Source organism: Tamandua tetradactyla, chromosome 4 (assembly GCF_023851605.1).
Source record: "Tamandua tetradactyla isolate mTamTet1 chromosome 4, mTamTet1.pri, whole genome shotgun sequence".
Classification (NCBI taxonomy): Eukaryota; Metazoa; Chordata; class Mammalia; order Pilosa; family Myrmecophagidae; genus Tamandua; species Tamandua tetradactyla.
The window spans coordinates 8,562,570-8,579,285 of record NC_135330.1 but is presented as its reverse complement, the minus strand read 5'-3'; the positions used below and the strand labels follow the sequence as shown (position 1 = coordinate 8,579,285).

Below are 16,716 nucleotides of genomic sequence, written 5' to 3'. Positions count from 1 at the left end.
ATAGTTTTCTAAGGCTGCCATAACCAAGTACCACACATTTGTGTGGCTTAAAACAACAAAAATTTATTCCTTCAATTTCTAGAAGCTAGAAGTCCAAAATTATGGTGCCAGTATGGTGATGCTCTCTCTGAAGTCTCCCTCCATGCCTCTTCCTAGCTTCTAGTAGTTCCTACCCATCCTGGCTTTTCCTTGCCTTGTGGTATCATAATTCCATACTCTGCTGCCCTCTTCCTGTGGCCATCTTTCCTCTGTATCTGTGTCTTCTCCTTTTTCTTTGTATCAAGCATACTGGATTAGGGCCCACCTAATTCTTTATGACCTCATTTTAACTCAAACACATTTGCAAAGACCCTATTTCCAAATAAGGTCACATTTACAGTTATCAAGGATTAGGACTTCAGTATATCTTTTGAGGAGATGTAGTTTAAACCTATAACAAGTACTTTTGTTAATCACATTTATTATAGGTTATAATTATATATTTATATAATTAGTCATTTATCTACCATCCCCTCTAGAAATTAAAGTTCATGAGACCAAGGACCATATTTTTATTCCTTGTCACCATATCTATCTACAATGCCAGTAACAATTCTCAAAACGTATTTTAACGCTCAGAATATATTTGTTGAATGAATGAATATGTGAATGAAAGGATAGATTAAGAATGGCAACCCCCCCCCCCAAAAAAATGGCAAACCCCTAAAGGAAACTGATGGATTTGGTCGAGCAGTTGTAGTAGAGCCAATAAAATATGTCATCATAGAAGCCAATGGAGAATTTTAAATGCAGCAGATATGCCACACATAGCAGAGAGAATAAAATTAGGACTAAAAATTATCTTTTGAAGGCATCATAGCATAGTAATTCAGAGGAGCCAGGTAGACCTAGCTATGCCTTATATTGGCTATCAGCCTGTTTTTCATCTCTAAAAAAGAGTAGTAATACCTTTGGTGATTGTGAGGCTTAAATGAGATAATACTTGTAAAACATTTAGCATGGAGGCTTGTACATATTAAGAACTCAGTAAATACTAGGTTTTTTTTATTATATTTAACTTACTAATGCTGAATGACTATAATTAATCGTTATTATATTATTATTGTTATTCTAGTTAATTTTATATTGCCTTACTAATAGTATTCAAAGTGTGTCTGTTCCTTACCCACCCTGTATATAACACATGATATATACATATAGAATGCTTTCCAGTCTTCCAAGTGGTGTGAAGTTTAATAGATATTTACACTTAAGGAATGAATGTGAAAGTTCCTATTTGTATTGCTTTCACAGGTGTTTAGTGGGATATTGCAGAATATATAGTAAGAGGCTTTTGTAAATCACTATAAATATTTATTCTGTAAATTTATATACATTATTCCACGTGTAAGATTACCATGCTCTGTGTTGAAATAATATATATCCTATTATTATAATTGGTCATTTTTTAAAGAGTCTTCACAGCTGTAGTGGTTTGGACTAGATTGTTCTGGATTATTTCAATGGTTTTAACATAAATCCCAAAATTGTATTTGTGATGAATGTTGACTTGCCTTTTTGAGCCAAGAGTTCTAGCAGTCTTAGTTCTGTTTCTCCTTGGGACTGAAATTAGAATAGAATATATTGTAACAGGGGCCAGAATAAATGGTGTAAAAGCATGGCATTCCTGCCTTTGGATGAGAAACCTAGATTGTGTAGATATCTTTGCAAAAGCAAAAAAGAACATTGCAATGACATTTCAAAACATTCTAGCAATTGCTTTAGGGACTACTTTTCAAGCAATTTACATTCAGCAGATAAATAGCAATCTTTGTTGTAAAGGATCTTCAGCATTTGGATTGATATTTACTTGAAATACTTTAAATTTGTTGCCAGTCATTATTTTCCAGTTTTACTGCCTAAATGGAGTCACAAAGCATGCCCTTAGGCAAACTGTTCTTTTTCCTCCTTGATTTCCTCCTTGATTATGTATAATTTTAGTGGTTTGATTAATGTTATCAAATTAATTCCTTCTCAATTAATTGATTTTCTGCTGTTTATGGAATAATCTGAATCATTTGGCTTCAGTTTTTTCTGTTTTTAAAATAAGGAAAATCATGCTTTCTCAAACCCGTCACTGGAATGTATAAAAGTGAATAAGTCCAGGTAAAAAATGTTTTAAGGTTTTTGAAGAAATGCAGAATTTGTACTTTGCATTTAAATATATATTAAGATTTAATTCTTTGATTACCAAAAGCAAAACTTTTAGGACAATTTTAAAATGTGTGTACTTCTAAGTAGGCAATGTAAAAGCAGTTTTTGTGTAAAATGTTTGATTTTATTCCAGAAAGCCAAAAAGATATGACAGACACAGCAATTCACCCATCTCTCTGAGCCCCAAGATGGGCATCAGAAATTAGGAAATAAGTAAGAAGGGGAGAAGAAGAAAATTAGAAAAGTGACTGAAGAAGAAGAAATAATCCACATAAGGCATAGGATTAATGTAGCACTTATTAATCTCCCAGGTACTGTTCTAAGGGCTGGGATATAACTGTAAACTAAACTGACAAAAATCAATTTCCTAATGGAATTTACATTCCAATGGAAGGATATAGTCAGTAGACAAAATTTATCAGGTGGTGAGAAGAACAATGGAGAAAAAAAATAAAACAGGATCAGATGTGAGAAGAGAATAGTAAGATGGGTGTTTCTCCTATTTTATATAAGGTTATCAGAGAATGCCTCTTCCATCAGGTCACATTTAGGCAAAAACTTGAAGGAAGTAGAAAAGTTGTTCTAGTCAAACAATAGGAAGTGCATAGTCCCCGAGGTAGGGGTATTTTTGTTGTGTTTGAGAAACACAAGGAAGATCTGTGTATCCCACTCCCTTCTTGGAACTGAGTGAGAAGACTGGTAGGAGGTATGAGAATTAGAGGGCTGGTGCAGGGAAGATTACATAGGGCTCTGTAGGCCATTCTAAGGACTTTGAGTTTTACTTTGCATGAAACGGGAAGATACTGGAAGGGTTTTACTTTGTTGCTTTATTTTTAAAATATTTATTGAGAAATCTTCACATACATACAGTCCAGCCAGAGTATATAATCAGTGGCTCAAAATATAATCACATAGTTGTGTGTTCATCACCATGATCATTTTTAGAGCATTTGCATCACTCCAGAAAAAGAAATAAAAAGAAGAAATCCATACATCTCATACCCCTTACCCGTCCTTCTTACTAACCACTAATATTTCAATGTACTCAATTTTTTTTACATCTTATCCCCCCCATTATTTACTTATTTTTTAATCCTTCATTGGAAGAGTTTTGAGCAGAGAAATGACATGATCTGACTTCTGCTTTAAGAACATCACCATACTGCTGAGTTTAGAAGACTGAAAGACAAAACAGCTAACCCCTAACCAGTGGGGGAATTGTTGGATGATCCAGGTCATATGTTATGATCCCTGGATTAGGGTTGTAGCTCTTCAAAGTAATGAGAAATGGTTAGCTTCTGCATGTATTTTGAAGGTAAACTGATAGACTTTGCTGCTAGAATGGGTGTGTGAGATATTAGAGAAAGGAAAGGAGTCAACGATGATTAGAAAATTTTCACTGGAAAGCTGGAGTTGCTGTTTGTTCACATGAAGTCTGTGTAAAGAACAGATTTGAGAGTGAGGGGGTAAGGAGAGAAATCATATATTAAGAAGGCATTTAGTGTATAATAATAGTGAAATGTACAGTGTACAAATTTTAAATGTGTTTTTGCATGAGGAAGAACAAAGGAATGTCATTATTGCAGGGTGCTGAAAATAGATGATAATTAATACTTTAAAATGTCACCTTATGTGTGAGACTAAAGCAAAAAATGTTTGTTACAAAATTTATATTTTGACTAGAGCATTTCCTAATATAACTCATGTAGATAGTTTGATTGAATGTCTATAAGAACTTGGAATCTCAGGTAGGACATGAGATTTTGTTGGTTTCTCCAGAGTGATTCCCTGATGAATCCCAGAGTGATTTGATCAGTGACTGGAAAAGTATTTGCAAGCCCCCTTCGGGAAATGGTGAGAATGGGGAGAAACTCAACTTCCCCAAGTTGAATTCTTGATATTCTCACAAGCAGTGTGGACAACCAAAGCTATAGGCTGAGCCCCCAGTCTTGGGGTTTGTTCATATGAAACTTAACCCCACAAAGGATAAGTCAAGTCTACTTAAAATTTAGGCCTTAGAGTCACCCCCAAGAGAGCCTCTTGTTGCTCAGATGTGGCTTCTCTCTCCAGCCAACATGATGAGCAGTCTCACCACCCTCTCCCTCTCTGCGTGGGACGTGGCTCCCAGGGATGTGGACCTTTCTGGCAACGTGGGACAGAGATCCTGGAATGAGCTGAGAATTAACATCAAGGGATTGAGAGAACCTTCTCGACCAAAGAGGGAAGAGTGAAATGAGACTAAGTGTCAAGGCTAAGAGATTCCAAACAGAGTTGAGAGGTTATCCTGGAGGTTATTCTTACGCATTAAGTAGATATCACCTTGTTGTTCAAGATGTAGCGGAGAAGCTGGAGGGAACTGCCTGAAAATGTAGAGCTGTGTTCCAGTAGCCATGTTTCTTGGTGATGATTGAACAATGATATAGCTTTCACAATGAGACTCTGTGAATGTGAAAACCTTGTGTCTGTTGCTCCTTTTAGCTACTACATCAACAGAAGAGTAGAACATTATGGAATAAAAATAAATAATGGGAACAAATGTTAAAATAAATTTAGTTTGAAATGCTAGTGGTAAATGAAAGTGAGGGGCAAGGGGTATGGTATGTATAATCTTTTTTTTTTCTCTGTTATCGTTTTATTTCTTTTTCTGTTGTCTTTTTATTTCTTTTTCTAAATTGATGCAAATGTTCTAAGAAATGATGAATATGCAACTATGTGATGATACTAAGAATTACTGATTGTATATGTAGAATGGAATGATATCTTAATGTTTTGTTTGTTAATTTTTTTTAATTAATAAAGTTAAAAAAAAAAGAAGGCATTTAATATGAACCTGCCGTTCTAAGAATAGGTCTCAGTCAAATATAGGCATTTGAGAATCATCAATGTTCTGTGTGATTTAAGGTCAATATACTAAAGTCAGATCATTTAGGAAGTGACTGTAGATAGAAGAAGGAAGAGATTCACGTGCCATGGGGACTTCCACTGTCAGGGACAAAAGAAAAAACCAGCAAAGGAGACTGAGGATGAGAAGTCGCTAAGGGTGAAGAATCAAGAAAGAGGCTTGAGAGTCAAGTGAAGAAAGGGAGAGATTTTTAGCTCTGTCAGATTCTGTTTATAGATCAAATAAGATGAGAGGGCTGAGAATTGATCCTTGTACTTACCAGTGTGGAGATCAGGTATTAATGTGTTCAAGAGAAAAAAAGGGAAAGGAGGAGAGGATTTGGAAATAGAGAGTAGTCAAACTCTTTCAAAAAGTGTTATTATAAAGGGGAACAGAAAAATGGGAAGCTGGTGGAAGATATGGGGTCAAGTTGGGTTTTCTTAGAGATAGTGAAACATAATTTCATGCTATTTGGCATTATCCAGAAGAAAAGGGAGGAAGTGGATCATAACAGGGGAGAGAGGGAATAGTTGCCACAGCAGTGTTATTGAGAAATCAGGGGGGATAGGATTTACTCCTCCAGTGGAAGGATTGACGATGTTTAGGAGTAAAGACAGTTTATATATTATGATAGGAAAGAAGGCAGAATCTATAGGAATAGTAGAGCTAGTAGGTAGGTAGATATATGGTAGGAAGTTGTGGCAGTTTCTTCTAACTCTATGATATGAAACAGTTGTCTAGGAGAGTGGTGGAGTGAGTCAACTAGGAGAAATGTATAGTAGCACTAAGGGTTCACTTGAAATTAGTGGTCAGGAATATAAAGGGATCAGTGATAGTATTGTTTTGTTTCTTAGACCAACTCTATTAGTACAGGAACAGAGGGGATATAATTTGGAAGCATGTTATGGTGAAATTAAGAAAAAGCACATAGATTTCTTGTAACATAAGATGAAGTTATGTAAAATAGAAAAAGAAACATTTTCTACTTGTGAGACTTTGTGTTAGAAACTATTGGACCTTAAAATTCATTCATTCATCTATTTGTTGGTACTTAAATATGTGCTATTTTTCATCTTAGGTACTAGGGATACAGTGATGAATAAGCCAATAGAGGTACCTACCCTCATGAAGCGTACATTTCAATTATAATCCATTTAGGGATGTAGCTGACAGATTTGGAGCAAGAGAAGAAAAAGTTTATTGCTCTAACTGTGATTCCTTATAGACAATAGATATTTAGGGAGGGATCTTAAATGTAGGTCTAAGAATATAGGGCCATAGTCTATTATATAAAACCTTTGGTTACTGAAGTTCTTTTTGTTTTGTTTTGTTTTTAGCTTTTAAAAAGATAACAACATAAAGTAGATTGGGTGTACCCCCACTAATCAGGCTTAAAGTAGAACTCTTTATTTAGACGTATTAATACTTCTGCATTGAAATATATGAAAATTTCTAGAAATTGTGATAACTAAGACTAAAGTGGTTACAGGTCAGGTCAAATAACTTGGTTTTCAGAGTTATTTGGATTTAGGGATAGCAAACCCATAATGGAAAAGATAGACTTGGTACTGTTAAAAGGAGAAAAAGCACATGCACAGAAGAGGAAATGAACATATTTGTTGGGGTCAGTAAAGAAAACAGAATTGACTAAAGTAATAAAGGATGTACATTGAGAAATAAGGATAAACAAGTTTGAATAGTACCAATTATGAAATAAAAATAGAGCCAGGTAATGAAATGCTTTTAATGGCATTGTGTATTGTTTAGATGTGAAAGTGGTAGACAGCAAGAAGCATTATCAGAATGAAATGATTGGAAGATTACTCTTCAGCTGTTTGTACAATGCAACAGAGTAGGAACAAGCTAAATAATTTATTTAATTTGCAAGTATTTCTTGAGTAACTGCTTAAATGATAATAATATTAAATGATAAATTATTAGTATCTCTTATACCTAGATATTGGACTAGACATTTTACTTCTTGTAGGAGATGTAGAACAACTGTATCATAGCCTTTGCCCTTGAAAATCTTATAATTTTATTGAAAAGAAGTGTTAAGACATATAGTTTAAACTATAAAATTCTCTACTTCAAAAATGGAACTTTCTAAGCTATAAAATGCTCTTGTTTTCTAGGTACTAGACCTGGATCCTGAGTGCTGTATATGCTTAAAGTAAAGAGTAGTCTTATCAGTTCTCAAAAATAGTGAATTGTTATGATTTTTGTTTTATGTTCACTAGTCAGCATTTTGATTATATGGTAATTTGATTCTTGAGGGTTTTTATAAATGAGAAAGGAAGTGCCCTGTGTAGATTATTTTAGATTCTCAAGTATGTTTACCACCTGTTGTAAAATAATAAGTAGTCATAATAGTTTTAAAATATTTTATGAATTTGGGAAATTGAAGCATGTCAGCTGTCGATTTGACGTTAGGAAAACTTATGAAAATAAATTTCTGGTTTTTAAGATTTTTATAACAATTGTAAGTAATCATTTCCATAATTATTTGTTTAATGTTTTCTTTCTCTCTAGACTGTAAGCTTCATAACTTTAGGAACTGGATTGGCTTGGTTTAGTATTGTATTTCCAGTGAGCATAATGGCTAACATTTGGTAATGGCTGGCTCAAATATTTTTGAATGCGTGAATGAAAGAATGAATTTAGAGTTGAATATTTACCTAGACTTAGAGACAATTACAGGCTAACCTAAGAAGTCTTGACAACCTCTTAGCATTCTTATAAAAGTTTGGAGCGCTAAAACCAGCCTAAAACATAATTCTTAACCTTCAATAAAACTGTTTTTATTCAACGAAAATGTAGGAAACACATTTACTTTGAAATTGAGGAATTCTAAAATACATGAGATTATTTGCTTGACCTTCATTTGTAGAAGCTTTTTGGTTGGGTTTTAGTGTGATTTTGAAACTGATTTGTACCATACCAGTATAGCCTATTAATGATAAATGTAGAATGATAACCTTATTCTGAAATTTTAAATGTATTTATAATTAAAATCCATTTTTTACTACATTTTAATTCATTTTAAATGTTTAAATGTTTTAAACTGTGATCTTTAGATTGTTGTTGCTTCCCTCCCCTATACCCCTAACTCATGCTGATCAATAATTGCCTCTATTCTGATAAATTTTTGTTTTGGTCTATCCTACAGAGAAAGAGATGCTGGTTGCAAGTTTTGGTGATCCCTGTTTTTTATGGAACACAGTTCTGTAAAATTTTCTTAAGATTCCTTGGCAATATATACACTTGTGATGGACCCTAGAAATACTGCTATGTTAGGATTGGATTCTGATTCCGAAGGATTTTCAAGAAAGAGTCCTTCTGCCATCAACACTGGCACACTGGTCAGCAAGAGAGAAGTAGAGCTAGAGAACAACCCAAAGGAGGAAGAAGAGCTTCGCAAGTGGAGTCGTGAAAGAAATATTGAGGCAGGGAAAGATGATGGTTTGACCAATGCACAGCAACAATTTTCAGTGAAAGAAACAAATTTCACAGAGGGTAATTTAAAGTTGAAAATTGGCCTTCAGGCTAAGAGAACTAAAAAACCTCCAAAGAATCTAGAGAACTATGTATGTCGACCTGCCATAAAAACGACTATCAAGCACCCAAGGAAAGCACTTAAAAGTGGGAAGATGACAGATGAAAAGAATGAACAGTGTCCTTCAAAACGGGTAAGTAGAATTCCCAACAATATGTGGTCAACAGTATATGGATTTTTTTAAATTGTTAGATAACCTACATATTTGTCAGAAGTTTTAAGTTTAATCTTTCTGTGTTATTCACATAGCACCCCAAAACATGATGCTATGAGGCATGTCAAAAATAGGAGTGATAGTATAACCATGTATGCAATTGTAAAATTATGGCATATATTTTAAGTGGGTATGCTAGATTGCTGCTCCTAATGTGTCACAGTGGAAAGATAATTAGATTTGTAGTCAGAAAGCCTTGATTTGAATGTTCCCTTCCTATTTACTAGCAGTGTGACTGGACAAATTATAACAGAGGCACAAAGATTTTAAATGGTTAGACTACCACCTACCTTCCTTGTAAGGATCAACTTTACTAATAAATGTTGAAAGGTTTTGTTAAATGAATTGTTCTATACAAGGATTAATTCTTATTGTTGTTTCTCATTAGGCAAGTAAATGTATTTAAAATGTTCCCATCGTGCTAGCTATCCTATGATGACTAATTATTCTTAACTTTCTTTATCCTGTCCAGTAAGATATGAATTTGGCTTCGATCATGTGTTGACTACAGTTTTAGGCACTGAATACAGTATCTAGTTTCAGACTTGTAGTTACCATGTGAACCCACACACAGATTTTAACAATGCATACCTAAGTAAAACAACAGATTCAGGCAGAGAGAGTGGGTTTAACATTTTGACTACAATATTGGAATACTCCTGACTTTGAAATGATTTGATTTTTATTGTTAATTCTTTAATAAAAAAGTTCATGTACTTTCTACATATGTTACCAGAGACTATAATCATGCGGGCTGTTTGCTTTCCTCCAAATTGTTGTGGCATCCTGAAATTTTAATTGTTGCTGGTTCTGCATAAGAGTGTAGAAATAAAAGGTAGCTCCAGATGTTTTGTTGTTGAAATTTACTATAGCTGTGTTAGTAGTTTGTAAGTCAGGAAAAAAATAGATATTGCATTGGTTCTTGAAAAAAATAAGTGGTTAGCTCTTAGGTAAGTTGAATAACCTACCCTAAGCCTTATATTTCTCACCTCTAAGATGTTATCTTTTCCACTTGACCTCAAGAATTTTCATGAGGTTGATTGGGAAAGATTTTTACTTTAAATGGTATTACCTTGCACAGACAACTTATAAGCGGCTCCAGGATAATTGCTTTAGTTAGCTTTCTTTAATGTTTTTTAAATACTCTAAAGATAGGTTTTATATGCAAATATTTCACCTACTGGTACTACTCAGTAAGTAATTTATATCCCATGTATCTTGTTTGTAGTAGATGTAGCCCATGGTTTCTGAGGGGAAGGTATCTATAACACTTGAGAACTGGTAGTGAATGAGTGGGTGTTTATTTTTTCCAACAGTTACCTTAGCATAGAATGTTCAGTATATTACTATTCTCTAAATTAGTTCTTCAAAAATAGTGGATAGAGCATGGACTATGGAGTCAAATTCAGTCCTGGCTTAAAAACTGCATAGGCAATTTATTTTATCCTACTGGTCTTGGTTTTCTCATTTTAAAGTGGGGCTGTTAATGGCTATTTTAAATCATTTCTTTGAGAATTAGGTTTATAAAGCGTATCTGGCACATGATTGTTTTTTTTTTAAGTTGTGGTAACATGGGTAACATAAAATTTTCCATTTTAGCCATTTTTAAGTGTGCAAATCAGTGGATTAATTACTTTTACGATGTTTTGCTACCATCAACACCTTCCGTTACCAAAACTTTTTCATCACCCAAAATAGGTACTCTTTATCCTTTAAGCAGTAATTCTTCATATTACCCCCCACCCCCCGCACTACCCCAAGCCCCTGTTAACTTCTAATCTACTTTCTGTCTCTGTCAATTTGAATATTTTAGATAATTCATTTATGCAGGGGATCAGTTTCTGCTTCTCAAGAGTAGAGCATAAAGAGTAAGTATGTCTAAGGTAGAAGATATTCAGTATAGCTGCAGAAAGACAGTAAAGAACTAATGGAATGAAGGAATAGGAAAACAGAAAGATAGATGGCAGTGCAAGGACCAAGAGCAAAGATTAATGATAATGTGTCACCAGTGACTTCAAATGATTAGGTATCACTGTCCTTTATTGATGCTGGTGAAATATGTATGCTAACAACCTACTTAATAATTTCCTATATGGTCACTTAGTAAATTGAAAGAATTCATATTTTTCCAAAAGCTCTTAATGGATCTGGATCCAGAAAGGTAGCTCACATTAAAAAATATCACCCGTTTTACGACTGTATAATGAAGATATATACATGTTCATGTTTTTGATTTTGCTTTTTAAACATAGAGAAAATTAAATTCTTTGGCTTGCTTGTTTCTCTCTACTGCATCCTTAAGGGAATTCCCTTTGAAAGTAGTGATAAGTGATAGTATTATGCTCTCCTGTAAAGGTAAAAGAACAAGAAAATATGAAAGGATCTTAATTCCTATGTCCTGCTGTTAATTTTAAGATCCTGTTAAGGAATCTTTAAAGATTTTTCTTTAATGTGGTATAGAAACCAGTATTTTAGCACAATTCGCTGGAATTTTTTCTTTTAATAAAATCTCTTCTCTTTAAAACCAAAAACAAAAGAAAAAACTGAAAAGGAAAGTCCTCTACCTATCATGGTTTCTGTGGCTTTGAATGTATTTCTCAGTTTTATAGCCACTTTAAGCTACTTCAGATTCTTAGTCTGCTTTAAACTTTTTTTTTTTTTTTAATCATGGGCAGGCACCGGGAATCAAACCCAGGTCTCCGGCATGGCAGGTGAGAACTGTGCCACTGAACCTCTGTGGCCCGCTCTTGCTCTGCTTTAAATGTGTATAACTGTATCAACACTCAGAATACTACTGTATAAACATCAACTTGGGGAAAGAGATCTGAAAAAAAATACATGTATTTTTGAGTTCCAGGAAACAAACATGTCCCGATAAATATGAGGCAAGAATGCCTGTACAATGTGATGCTTTTTTTCATTTAAGATTTCTTTCCCGTGGTTGTTTTTTTTGTTTGTTTTTCTACACCACTTCTGGTCATTAGAATGAATCTGACAGTTGTTCTGGAGCATTGATGATTATAGCAAAGCACTTAAATTTTAAAAAATGTGTTTATACCTGTTTTATTCACTTCTCACCCTCTAAATTCTGATGGTAGATGTCAAAGAGGCAAAACCCAGCACAAATGGGAAGACAAAAATTGATAAGAAGTATGGGAGAATTAAAGTTTTCTTTCTTTTCTGGAGTAATGAAAATGTTCTAAATATGATCATGGGGCTGTATGCACAACTATGTGATGGTACTGTGAACCAGTGATTGTATACTTTAGATGGTTTCTATGCTGTGTGAATATGGCTAAATAAAATTGCATTTAAAGAATAAAAAGAAAATGAAAATAAAAATAAAATCCTGTTAGGAAATAATGAAAACAACAGATTGGTAACCATCTCCAGAGAGGACCCAAAACCTTAAACTCTCCTGAGAGAAGCTAGAAAGATACTAAAGTATATAAGACTCTGCAGTTCCTGTGGAAAGTTTATAGCGATGTTGAAATGAAGATGCTACTGAAGGAGACTCTCTGTCCAGGGATTTGAAAGAGGAAATGCAGATTTGGAAATTTCTTTCTGTCAACTTTGGTTCCAACTCAATTCTCGATGTGGTAGTATTTCCCACGTAAAGGGAAACCTGAAGACACTCAGTATATTCAGATTTTCTTCATTTAGGGAATGATTATTCTCTTTAATCACCTATGCTTGATTAGTAGTCTGTTATCACATTACATACTCCTAATTATTTGGAAATTTGTAATTTCTTTTAAAATGGCAGTCATTTTTTATGTGAAAGATCCAGAAGGTGATTGAGAATTATTACATTAATATTATGATTGTTGACTATCAGTCTCTTGATTTGTTCAGTTGTCATTTTTCTGGTTAATAGTATACTAGATAAGGGTTAATTGTATAATCAGTTTGCTTTGAAAGTGAATATTTTGCTTTGTGTATGTTCTGGCTTTGGCCACCCTGCGGCTTTTTTTTTTTTTTTTTAAGTTTTTTATTGTGCAATATAAAATATATACAAAAAAAAAAGGGAGAGAAAGAAAAAAGCAATAGTTTTTAAAGCACTCTTCAACAAGTAGTTACAGGATAGATCCCAGGGTTTGTCATGGGCTACTGTACCGTCCTCTCAGATTTTTCTTTCTACCTGTTCCAGAATATAGGAAGCTAGAAGAAACAACTATTTGTTTATCACAATATACTTTTTTGTGGAAAATAACATATATACAAAAAAGCAATAAATTCAAAGCACAGCATAATAATTAGTTGTAGAACAGATTTCAGAACTTGGCATGGGTTACAGTTCCACAATTTTAGGTTATTACTTCTAGCTGCTCTAAGATACTGGAGACTAAAAAGAGATACGAATTTAATGCTCAGTAATCATATTCGTTTGTTAAACCCTACCTTCTCTGTATAACTCCATTGTCACCTATGATCTTTCTTTCGCACTCTTGAGGGGTATTTGGGTATGGTCATTCTAACTTTTTCATGTTGAAAGGGGCTGTGGGTAATATGGGGTAAGGATATAGAACTACCTGATAATCTTTCTGGACAGGCTGGGCCCTCTAGGTTTCAGGACTTATGTGGTCCAGGGACCCCTCTGGAGGTCGTAGTTTTCTGGAAAGTTCCCCTAGTGCATGGAACCTTTGTAGAATCTTATATATTACCCTAGGTGTTCTTTAGGATTGGATGGAATGCTTTTGGTTGGAGTTTGGCAAGTTATGATAGGTAGCAATGTCTAACTGAAGCTTATATAAGAGTGATCTCCAGAGTAGCCTCTTGACTCTATTTGAATTCTCACAGCCGCTGATACTTTATTACTTACACTTTTTTCACCCATTTTGGTCAGGATGGAATTGTTGGTCTTACGGTGCCAGGCCTAGACTCATCCCTGGGAGTACTCTCCCACATGGCCAGGGAGACTTTCACCCCTGGACCGTTAAGTCCCATGATTCCAACTTTAAAGATAAAAATGAAAACAGTGAAATATTGCTATCATCTGTTCTAATTTGCTAGCTGCTGGAATTCAATATACCAGAAATGGAATGGCTTTTTAAAAGGGGAAATTTAATAAGTTACAAATTTACAGTTCTAAGGCCATGAAAATGTCCCAATTAAATAAGTCTATAGAAATGTCCAATCTAAGGCATCCAAGGAAAGATACCTTGATTCAAGAAGGCCGATGAAGTTTAGCATTTCTCTCTCAACTGGAAAGGTACGTGGCGAATATGGCGTCATCTGCTGACTTCTTCTCCAGGCCTCTTGCTTCATGAAGTTCCCCCACGGGCATTCTCCTTCACTTCATCTGCAAAGGGCGCTGGCTGGTGGACTCTGCTTTGTGGATCTCGTCATTCTGTCGTCCTTCTCTGCTCTCTCAGAATCTCCAACTTTCTCCAAAATGTTTCTTCTCGTATAGGATTCCAGTAAACTAATCAAGACCTACCCAAATGGATTGGAGTCAGGTCTCCCTCTAATCAAGTTTTAATACCCACAATTGGTTGAGTCACATTTCCATGGAGATAACCCAATCAAGTTTCCAACCTATAGTGCTGAATAGGAATTAAGAGAAGCGGTTGCTTCCACAAGATTGATTAGGATTAAAACATGGCTATTCTAGGGTACATAAATTCTTCCAAACCGACACACCATCTTTACCCTTTCCTCTCATCTCCAACAAATCCATTTTTTAAGCACTCTTAACAGGCATCCACCTTACCATGATACCTCATTAAGCAGACCAGTCATTTCTCAGCCAAAATGAAAAAACTTGACTATATATTGAATGTGTTTACTATTCAGTATGTAAGATTTACCTTTACTTGGAAAACACCTCATAAAAAGCAAATTGTTTGGTGGGGTGCATGGTTCTTTGGTAGAATTCTTGCCTGCCATGCAGGAGACCTTGGTTCAATTCCCAGCCCATGCATTTATCCCCCCCACCAAGAAAAATTCAAAAAATGATGCTGCAGTAATGAGATACATGGAAAAAGAATGAAATGTGACCCCCACCGTAGAGCATACAAAAATAAATTTTTGTAGCCATAATTGGTTCAAAGAAACTAACAAGAAAGTAATTGCTAGTTGTCTTTGAGAGCTTCAAAAATATGTAATGCATATATAAGCAAATATATGTTCCCCACAAACATACATTTCCCCCCCTTTAAAAATATAGATATTAACATACTATATACACCATTCTGCATCTTCCTTTTTTTTTCTGTACCAAACATTTTTTGCTTTAGTCTCACACAGAAGTTGGAGTTTTAAAATATGCATTACCATCTATTTTCACCACCTTGCAATATTGACAATCCCTTGTTATTCCTCATGCAAAAACATTTTTTAATTTGTACATTTAGTCCCTATCATTGTATACTCGAGGCATTCCTACATTATCCCATCTGTCTTTTCAACTTTTTTTTTTTTTTTTTTTTTTTACATGGGCAGGCACCAGAAATCGAACCCGGGTCCTCAGGCATGGCAGGCAAGCATTCTTACCTGCTGAGCCACCGTGGCCCACCCTTCCCATCTGTCTTTATCATCTATTTTTTCTTCTGGTTTCATATGTGCTCCCAGCCCTCCTCCCTCTATCATTCTCACATTCAGCTTCATTCATTGTACTTAAATTACTATGCTGCAATCAAGTAGTATTGTACTATACATTTCTGAATTTTTACAATCAGTCCTGTTGCACAGTCTGTATCCAGTTATTTCAGCTCCAGTTACCCATACAGTATTTGTCCTTTCTGTTTCTGGCTAATCTCACTCAAAATAATGTCCTCAAGGTCCATCCACGTTGTTACATGCTTCATGATTTTATTCTGTCTTACAGCTGCATAATATTCCATCGTATGTGTAGCCTCCCTGATATGAACTAACATTAATGAATGAACTTGGAGAATTTCAGTTGGAGATAGAAATAGGATAGATTTTGAATAATTGGATTTGTTTTTTGCTCCTTTAATGTATTCTGGAGATTTTACTTGTATCAATACTGTGACAGAGCTTCTTTAATCCTTTTGAGATATGGGTTGCAAACTTTTTTTTTCCCAGTTTGTCATTTGTCTTAAGTCTTTGTGTTTATTGGATTAAAAAAACTCACTTTTAATATATAATTTTTTTTTTTTCCATTGGGCAGGCTCCAGGAATTGAACCCGGGTCTCAGACATGGCAGAGAATTCTGCCACTGAGCCACTGTTGCACCACCCAAAATATAAATTTCTTATCTATTTGGAGTTCATCGTGGTATATAATATGAGATATGGATCCAACTTTATCTATTTCCAAATGGCTACCCCTCTGAATTGAAACACTACCTTTAACATATACTGAATTTCTTTTTGTACTTGAGTGTGGTCTGCTTTTCCATTTTGTGTGGTTGATGTGTCCATTTGCCAGCATGATAGAGCTTTTGTGTGTGTATGTGTTCTTTTTTTTATTGATAAAACTTAGCAACGAACATTCTTAACGTACAAACATTCCATAAGTGGTGTACAATCAGTAGCTCACAATATCATCACATAGTTGTGTATCATCACCATGATCATTTTTTAAACATTTGCATCACTCTAGAAAAAGAAATAAAAAGAAAAAACTCATATAATCCCTTACCCCTCCCTCTTATTGACTGTTAGTATTTCCATCTACCCAATTTATTTTAATCTTTGTCCCCCCATTATTTGTTTATTTTTAATCCATATTTTCTATTCATCTATCCATGCCCTAGATAAAAGGAGCATCAGAGACAAGGTTTTCACAATCACACAGTCACATTGTAAAAGCTATATCATTATACTGTCATCTTCAAGGAACAAGGCTACTGGAACACAGAGCTCGAGAGTTTCAGGTACTTCCCTCTAACCACTCCAATACACC

General features: G+C 34.7%; 1 protein-coding gene across 5 annotated transcripts in view; it reads left to right on the top strand.

The window, feature by feature from the left end:
* Positions 1 to 16,716, top strand: part of ASH1L (ASH1 like histone lysine methyltransferase) — a 340,594-nt gene that overhangs the window by 40,625 nt on the left and 283,253 nt on the right. For all 5 annotated transcript variants that reach the window (XM_077156397.1, XM_077156393.1, XM_077156395.1 and 2 more), the window contains one exon: positions 8,244 to 8,763. In XM_077156397.1, the coding sequence (XP_077012512.1) occupies positions 8,344 to 8,763 (420 nt within the window). In that variant the 5' untranslated portion in view covers positions 8,244 to 8,343. The remainder of the gene's footprint in view (positions 1 to 8,243; positions 8,764 to 16,716) is intronic.